The sequence below is a fragment of the Rissa tridactyla genome, chromosome 6 (assembly GCF_028500815.1).
Source record: "Rissa tridactyla isolate bRisTri1 chromosome 6, bRisTri1.patW.cur.20221130, whole genome shotgun sequence".
NCBI lineage: Eukaryota > Metazoa > Chordata > Aves > Charadriiformes > Laridae > Rissa > Rissa tridactyla.
Genome location: NC_071471.1, coordinates 22,558,082 through 22,567,121, shown reverse-complemented (window position 1 = coordinate 22,567,121; position 9,040 = coordinate 22,558,082). Strand labels below are relative to the sequence as shown.

Sequence of the window (9,040 nt, the reverse complement as noted above, 5' to 3'; positions counted from 1 at the left end):
TTGGCCAAGGACATCTCAGCTTCTTTAAACTGGAAAAATAAACACACTAGAGATTCAGTTGTTGTGTTTACAAGAACAGTAAAAAAACCCTGAAGAACCTGTGAAAGAAAAGAGTTCTTCGGTGGGAGCCGGATTCCACAGGAGTTATTTTGAATTTCCCCAGCCAGCTGGAGCAGGGGAAAGGCTGATTTTCCACTGCCCTGCACCTTGTAGAATCATTTACACTCCTCAAGTGGATGTAAAAACGTTACAGACACTAACAGCACCATTTAACACCCACTTTGCAGAGGTGTTAATGTCTAAACAAAGTATAAGGTCATAGAGAGCAAGCCCAGAGACATTCAATTAAGAGCGATTGCTGAGGAAGTGCAGGCTCCTCTCCTCCAGGGCACTGACAGCCGGGTGCTTCCCACTGCTTCCCCAAACAGGAGCCTTTATGTGGGGGCACACTGCGGTGGTTACCAAAAAAAAAACTGTTCAGAGATTACCTTTTGATGGGTGCCATGTGTGCTGGAGAGCTACATCTCCATAATCTCCCCTTGTCCCAAGCAGCACCTCCTAGACGACCCCGCAGAGCTCTGCCTGCTGCGGCCCCATCCAGCCGTGGGCTCCATCCCCACGGGGCACGGCCATGCTGCTGTGCTCCTCTGAAAGGAGAGGAGGAGGGAGGTTATGGCAGGCCCATGCCTGCAGGTCGGCCCAAATCCCACCAGGCATAGCTGAGCAAACAGTGGCACTGGAGCAGCCCAAGGAGCACAGCCTGTGCCAAGCGCTGGACTGGCCACGCTGTGGAACCTGGCTGCTTCCTCACCTCAGCAAGATCTGGCAGTTTCTGCCCGCCATGCCATGCCAGGGTGCTCTCCAAAAGAATGGGGCAGCCTCTCGGGTGCCAAACCCTGAGGGAGCCTGCCCCGTGGCAGCTGGGCAGGGCAGCCATGCCGGACACAGCTCCCTCAGGGGAGAGACGGCTACTGAGGGGCACAGGGTGTTGGCTGGGAAAATGGCGGGAAAGCCCAGAACCAAGCAGGGGCTGTGCCTCATTTGGGAAATGGACCCCACCTGGAAAACCCAAACAAGCCAGCTCACTGCAGGGGCACTGTGGCCTGGCCTTGCTGCCTCAGGGGCTTCCTCATACCGGAAACTAAAGTTTAGCATTTACTACCAAATTCCCAGTCATTTCTTTTTCCCTGGCCCAACTGCCATTCCTGCTCAATCCTGAGGTGTGCAAGATGGCACGGGGACCTGGCCCTCCTGGGAGGGCTCTCAGCCCAGGGACCACGAGCTGCTCCCCCTGTTCTCCTCCAAACAAGATTCCCCATGGCTGTGTGGGGACAGGCAGGGAGGTGGCATTCAAGCTGCCGCTGCCTCCCGCCGCCTGCCTGGCCCCTCGGAGCAGGCATGGAGGTGAGCATCTGCCCTCACATCAGGGCTTTGCAGGCTTGAAGCCCTCTGGGTTCAGCTGCAGCTACCAGGAGGCTGTTGGAGACCAAGGTTTTATCTTTTTTTTTTTCCTTTTCTCTTTTAAAATCATATTATATCTCCTGGTATAAAAATCTAGTCAGGTATTATTGCTGGATTTCGATAAAGTGAGGCTGCTGAATTAGAGGCCTGGTCATGCCACAAGCAGAGGCAGCACTGCAGGCCTGCAGAGATGGAAAGCAATCCAGCTCCCTTAGCCTCAGACCCAGGAGCCTGTCCTCTCCCCAGAACTTGACCGACCATACTGCAGTTTCAGCCTGTCCCTGGAGTCCCTCCTTCCCTGTCCTGCTCCCCCCTGGCACAGGGACATCACCCGCTTTTCCACACCTGCTCAGGAGGGCTGGCTTGGCCCTTGGCCGTGACAGGAGTTTTCTGCTCCTCACATCAGCCCATTCCCATCTCACAAGCTGCTTTCTCCCTCAGTGGCACAGTCAGACATTTTTCCAGATGATTTGCTCTCCACACGCTCCTCCCGGAGCCCCAGCTCCCGCCTGTCCCAGCTCCTTGGTGGCTGTTCTTAGCTCCTGTCGGTTTTGCCAGCCCTATTCCCTGTTTCACTGTCCCCAGCCCAAGGACCAAGGCAGGTTGCAGGAAGGGGGCAGGTCCACATCGGTACCCTGCTGGAGTAGGGTGAAGCTCCTGGTCTCCTCCGTCGGCTTTCTTGGGGGTTGCAGAGGTAGGCAGAGGTCCTCCTGAGCCATTGCTGTGGGCTGCTCATGGTGCAGGAGATACGCAAGGCAGAGGTGAAAGCTGAGGGAAAAGGTTTATGGGAAAATTTGTCCATAATTTTAATACATTTAATTTCCTCCTGGCCCATGCTGATGTCCTGCCAGCTGCAGTCAGAGAACCTTTACCCCCACACCCCTCTTTCTGTTCCTCCACCCAAATTTGATTTTGGGGGCGAGCAGAAACGTGGGCATCAGCCCTGGCTTTGCTGCCCACCAGCTGCAGCCCTGGTCCAGTCTGCAGCTTCTCAGTACCTCTGCATTTTATCAGCTCTTTTTAGCCCCTGAATCCCTCCATGAAACTTGCTGTGTATGCACCGAGAACAGCACTGATAAATGCTATCCTCTAAAACAAAATCGATGGTGGTTCCTGCTCATGCTCTTTGTATGTTTTTGTGAGGGTTAGAGAGCATAGAGCCAGCTGAGAACAGGGGAGGCAGAGCACAACATTAAGAGGAACAAAAGACAACAGAGGAACTCTCATTGTATCTACAAATATATTTCCCACATAATGAAAGAAAGGATTGAGACGGAAAGAGAGAAGGAAGATGAAAATATGCCACAGGTGGGGAGAACACCAAAACCACCACCCACCCCAGTGCCAAAAATCTCAATTAAAAGGTGACAGGTGTGTAATTTTGTTTTAAAGGCAAAACCGCACCATAAAAGAGATGTTGGCAGGTTTAGAAAACAAATACCAAATGTGTTCAGTCTTGCCTTTGAGCAGTGTTTCTTTTCAGTTGTCTTTTGTTTTTGTAAGTTTTATTTAGTTTCCTGCGGTTCCCTTGCCAGCTCTGTCAGCGCTGGCCGTAGATCTGAGAGATGTTGGCCCATCTCTCCTCTGACGGCTGCTCGATTTCTCTGCTTTGCTCAGGGCAGGTTGCTTGTTCCCAAGCAAGACAGGTCCCTGTGTGCTTTAATTGCTCCTCAGCCACTCTGGCACCAGCTAAGGTCACTCTGAGTGATGGCGGTGGAGGAACAGCAGTAACTCCAGCCAGTGCTATTGTGAGGATTTTTAAAATGCAAAAGGAGCAGAGACCCAAGCACTGCAGGCACCTTTCCGCTTTTAAATAAACTTAAGAGCAAATACAAGTGTAAAACTCAACCATTGCTTTTTATGGTCTTGTATCCTTTTAATTTAAATCTCTTCTGTTTAAGAAACAATGGCTCATAGAAAGTGTTTCTGCAGTGGCAAAGAAAGTGAACACACGCATTTCAAATAGGGAAAAATCTGAATTTACCCCAAATTTATGCTCCCTGCTGCATTTGGCAATGCTCCCCTTTTGTTCCTTCTCTGGCTCAGGTGCTGCTGTGTCCAGCAGTGGTCAGGCACAGCATAGGGAGTGAGGTGGATGTTGGAAGTCATCCTGGAAAGTCTTTGGAAATGAGCTGGGACATAGGACTTCATGAACTGTCCCACTGAAGAGTACAGACAACAACCTGACTCTAAAACTGAGAGAATCTCTTTTCCCCTTTTAGGGCTGGAGAAATCCCTGTAAAACCTTATTCCGTTCATTTCTAGTCATCCCTATAGGATTTCCCAATGAAACATGGTACAAAAGGCTGGAGTTTGCTTTGGAGGATGAGTCAGTCTGAACATCCACGCCAGGGGCTGGGGAGAGGAAGAGGAGCATAAAGAGGTAGTGAAGCTCTTCAGCCATTACATGGGCCCTGGCAATGGGGTTGCTGCTGAGGAGAGAGAGGCCGTGCTCGGGGAAAGCACATGGCTCCTGGGGCAGGGAAGCATTTGGAAACCACTTTTTGGATCATCTGCAATCTGACTTGGAACCAGCTCCTACAGCAGAGGACCAAAAGATTCCCACTGGTTCACTTCTGCATACAGATCTGTACAAACATGGATAGTACCTTTTTTGCATATTAAAGGCAGCTTTTTCCATGAAGGGAGAGAAATTTGGTCTCAGTGTTATAGCAAGAACATTACTGTTTCTTATGGGTTCTTTATTAACTACTTGCTTACTTGCTCTTGGAAACCTTTTTAAATTACAATCTGTCGTCTTAAAAAAATTAGGGGGGAGGTTCTCTCAGTCACAGAATCCAGGCTACAAAACTTCAACAAAACCTATGAAGTATTGAAAAATTGAGCACTGGATGATCAGTGTCTTTTGCAAGGTCGTACAGGTCCTTTTCTTCCCCCACAAGCCCTCTCTTGTCCCCGCCTCCCACTGTGGAATTCCTCTGTAACGACAGGGTTTTACATCCTGATGGGAGTAAAGCTTCTGTCTGGAAACACGGCAGTTTTTTTAGAGCTTTACGGAGAGCATGATGGGTCCCTCTCCCATTTGTGGATATTCTGCAAATGGAGATCTTTGAAGTGAGTGAGCATCTTCCATCCCAAACTGTGAAAGGTACCTAGAGAAAAATTTCTGTCTGCTCTTCTGAGAAATCTTATCCTAAGTATTTAGTTGAGGATGGCACTCATGGCATTAGATGCAACCACGCATGACTTGCAAATATTAACCTATTAAAGCAATTAATTCATTTCCTCCAACAAATGATGCGATTAAAAATGTGCCTAGGGAATGTTATAAATATACATCTATGACTTGACTTTTCTTCTCAGGAATCTCTGGCTAATCCCTAGTGAATAACCCGGCTCTAAGATGAAACCATCAAATGAAAATGAACAGCCAAATATTTTAAACTATTGCTTTTTATTATAATTACACCGGAGCACAAATAAATAAGCACTAAATTATTGTAAAATATTGTCAATGCACTAAAGAAAGCAGAATTGATCTTCAAACAACATCTTATTACTTCAGAAGTATCAAAGTACATTTAATTACATCTTACCTAAAAAAATCAAGTACAAAAATGAAAAGAAAATTAATATGTATTTATACTGTGTATATAGAAACGGCTAATAATATATGATTACAGTTAGCCTCTAGCTACTCCTTACTCCTACACAATCTCAGGCACATACCTGACAATTTCTAATGAAATATGAAAAAAGCAACATGACATTCAATTTCAAGATATTGGTAAATGTATTACATTGGAATGAACACATAATGATTTCATTTTATTTAAAAACCCTGTCATTTAAAAACATAGTGCCATTGTCCACTTAAAAATAAACAACCCAAACCAAAAAAAAACCCCATACCATTTTATACCATTTGCTTTAATTTGTCAAAAGGAGCAATAAAGTAGACATACATTGGCTAATATACGTAAACACATTTTTAGTGCAAGAATAACAAGACCTGTGACTTTACTGTGCTTTCTTGAAATCACAGTGCACTTTACACAAATTGCTACACTATAATGTTTAACTTCAGGAGTTTAAAGCAAAATAAGTGCATACCAAACGATTTCATATATACAGTCTTCACAAGTGTGTGTATATATGTGATCTGTATGTATATACAGATTGCATATTTATACAGACTACAGCTTTAATGACCGTGTGTAACTAAGCACTGTCATTCACCCTGTGACACAGAAACTGCTGAGACAATAGGTGATGTAGAAAATGTTTAACAGCGTTCCGATGGCGCACTCTCGGCAGGCAGGACGATGCACCTTTTACTCGAGCGATGGGGTGGGCCAGCAGACACCGGACAGCACGGTGGCGTATGTCCTGACCTTTGGAAACTACTCCACCTGAGCCTCACTTCCCCCCTCTGTAAAACGATTCTCGCAAGCGTGAGGTTCAGTTCACATTTCTAAAGTGCTTTGAAGGTAAGTGCTAAGTTATATTTTACTTTTTCATGTACTGTCGCACTTCAAAACAAAAAGCCATTGTCTCCATGGGATACAATGGAGGTCTGGAAGCACATGGGCAGTTATTTAGGAAGGACAACATAAACAGTGTTGAGCAATAAAAGCGAAACAAGGAGTGGTTTTATGGTGGGCTACGCATACAAGCAAGTCTGCTTAGGACAAGAATGCTTCAGTTCCCTGATCATTATTCCTATTACGTACCGATATGAAAAGGACACAATATGAACAAACACTATTAAACACGTAACTGTTTACATTAACGTTTGCCTCCCCCCAGAGAGCCTGGCACTGCAGCGCCCGTGCCCGCCCCCGGGGCTGGACTGCAAAAGCGAGGCTTCGCTAGTGGGGTTTTTAAAGGAATTGCTCCAGGAAGAGACCAGTGCAGAGGAAGAGTATCGAGACTGACTGAACGCCGGCTTTCGTTTTGTCACCAGAGACTTAGTGCAGTTGGGGGAAAGGGCTGAGCTAAGTATTTCACACATGGTTATGAAAAATTCTTCTCTTGCCACATAACAAGGAAGACAAAGCATAAACACTTTCTGAATAATGAACCTGTTATCTCAACAGATTTCTCACGACCAACAAGTCGCCTTCTTTCCAGCAGATTCTGGAACTTTGCGAGATCTCTGGAGTTTTTCTGCTGCCATTTTCTTTCTTTAAAAAAAAGAGAATAAGCAGAATATACAGTTGGTGTCTTTTGGATGTAACATGTTTTCAAAGACTCCTTCACAGCCTCTGGGTTTTTTCATGTCTTCTGTCATTTCGGCTGTGAGGGGCTCTTTAAATCTGCATTTCAATTGCGTACCCATTCCAGCCACTGTATATTCAATAGCACACACCAATATTTAATGTATGTGGGTATATACGTATGCACACATCTATGAGTATATAGAGAGAGATACATGCATATATACATATATATGTGTGTACACATATGCATATATACATATACAATAATGCTAATATACATACACACATATAAACACACACTTTATCTTTTACAGAAATCTCAGTTTGGACATCAAAATATACATTAGTTAGTCAGTTATAAAATATTTAAAAACTTTATTTCAGAGGCTGAAAAGAAACTACTACTGATAAAGCATTACTCAAACTCAAACTTTAGCAATATAGATTACAAAAACCTTCTAAAATTTGTTATTTTTGGTTTTTTTTTTTATCAGCAATTACAGCTGTGGCAATGCTGTCAATATAATTTCAAAGAAAAGCCAATATAACAAGAAGTTTCAAACAACACACCTTTTCTTCTTGGTGAATATAACATTAAAATGATTGTTTTAAAGAGGGACTTTTGTGCTAGCAAATTTCAGACGCATAGATAGAAATTTAAATATACAAAATATATGCCATAGATCTTTTCTCCCCTACCTCACAGCAATACAAGTTTCCCTCGTTCTCAACAGACCCTTTTGGAAGATATTTCACCGCACGGATTTCACCCTCATAATCAGCATAAGCCATCTCTTTCTCCCGTTAAAACCAGGAGGTCATAATTCTTTGGTCATGACATAATATTCTGTTAAAATGGGTGTAATATAATACAGGATTGCAAGCCAATTACAGAAGCAGCCAGGAAGAAGAAACGGTGTACCCGGGAGAACGTATTACGTTGGCCTCTGCTTCAAAACCCCATGAAATCAAGAGGGATTTCCCGACTGGCTTTCAAGGGGCCTGAATTCCAGCCTTTATAAATAACACAAGGAAATCTGACACGGCATAAAGTAAGGATGTGTTGCTGAATTTAAAAATAATAAACATGTAAACAGATTTTGTCGCCTTTATTTTCTGGACCAAAGACAAATGGTGACAGGAGCCGTGGCTGCATCGCCACTGCCTCAACCTGCTGAGCGCCTGGGTCTCTCCGCCACGGGCTGTACGATGCTTAGTCACAGTGAACCATGGTCTCTGCTAGTCAGCTGAATATAATGAAGGAAGAGTTTCCGTTGCAGGCTTTTCTGCAGAAAATCTAGTTTCTTGGCCAAATAGTTTTAGTAACTGATTCATATACAACCAGGGGCAATTTATCTGCTTGACTTTATGGGAAAACTGGTGCAGAACAATTCATATTTTAAATGCAACTTGGGCATCCACATTAAGCACTTTTATTTGCATTGCTTGCAGTTTTGCTGTTTCCCACCAAAACTCTCTCCTTTGTCCAGCCCTCCCCCCAAAGCTAAGGACATCTAATGAGTACGACTCTAGGTAACTTCTACAGCCCCAGCACCGCGTTGTTTTGTACATTGTCCCGTTCAACAAAACGTACAACCACATGCTTTTCTACAGAGGCCAAATCTAGGCAGGTAAGAGAAATAAAATGGTGGCGATGGGGGGGTGGGAGGAAACATTAGAATACCACATAGAAAATAGGTAATAAAACAGTATAACAGTAACATTATATAGTAAAATTCTTCATAAATTTTTGAATTTTTATATATATATATTTAAACAGTGTATTAGCTTGGGTGTTTTCAATATAGTGGTGAAATATTTACATTTTGATATCTTCTGGATCCAAAAAAATCCTGGATAAATATGTATGCCTTAATCCAGTCGGAAACTTAAATCTCTCTCTCTTGATTGACAGGTGAGCACTGTATCGGTGTGGTTTTTTCCTAGGAAGTTCACCACCTGCAGGTAAGTCTTAGGTTAGAGCCTTTGCCTTATTAAGAAAGCAGGCTACCTGTGCGCGGTGCAACAGAGTGGAGAGGGCATCCTCCACACGCCTGTCAAATTGCAGTGTCCCAGAAAACAGTTTGTTGTTTGGAATAAGGAGGAGGGCTGTATTTCTTGGTTCCGGTATTCTTTTTCCAACTTGGCAAAATAGGCATGCTGTCCTGTTTGCAGAGTCCTTTTTCTGATTTCTGTCGAGCTTTTATTTCTTTGCAGAGGCAGCGTTTTTTCTCAATCATATCCAGCATTGTATGGTCCCCTTGCAACCACTGCATACACGTCACCTATTGCGGGGGTGGGGGAGAAAGAAAAGAAGGAAAAAGAAAAGAAGAAAAAAAGCATACAAATAACTATTTGGTCATAGTTTGAATACGTTGTTTCTTTGCAAGGTTAAC

At 44.1% G+C, this 9,040-nt stretch overlaps 1 protein-coding gene across 2 annotated transcripts in view; it reads right to left on the bottom strand.

Moving 5' to 3' along the window:
- Positions 1-4,859: 4,859 nt before the first annotated feature.
- Positions 4,860-9,040, bottom strand: part of NYAP2 (neuronal tyrosine-phosphorylated phosphoinositide-3-kinase adaptor 2) — a 138,230-nt gene continuing 134,049 nt past the window's right edge. The window contains exon 6 of one of the 2 annotated variants that reach the window (XM_054207377.1): positions 4,860-8,929. In XM_054207377.1, the coding sequence (XP_054063352.1) occupies positions 8,702-8,929 (228 nt within the window). In that variant the 3' untranslated portion in view covers positions 4,860-8,701. The remainder of the gene's footprint in view (positions 8,930-9,040) is intronic. The other variant, XR_008467203.1, reaches the window with a different exon arrangement.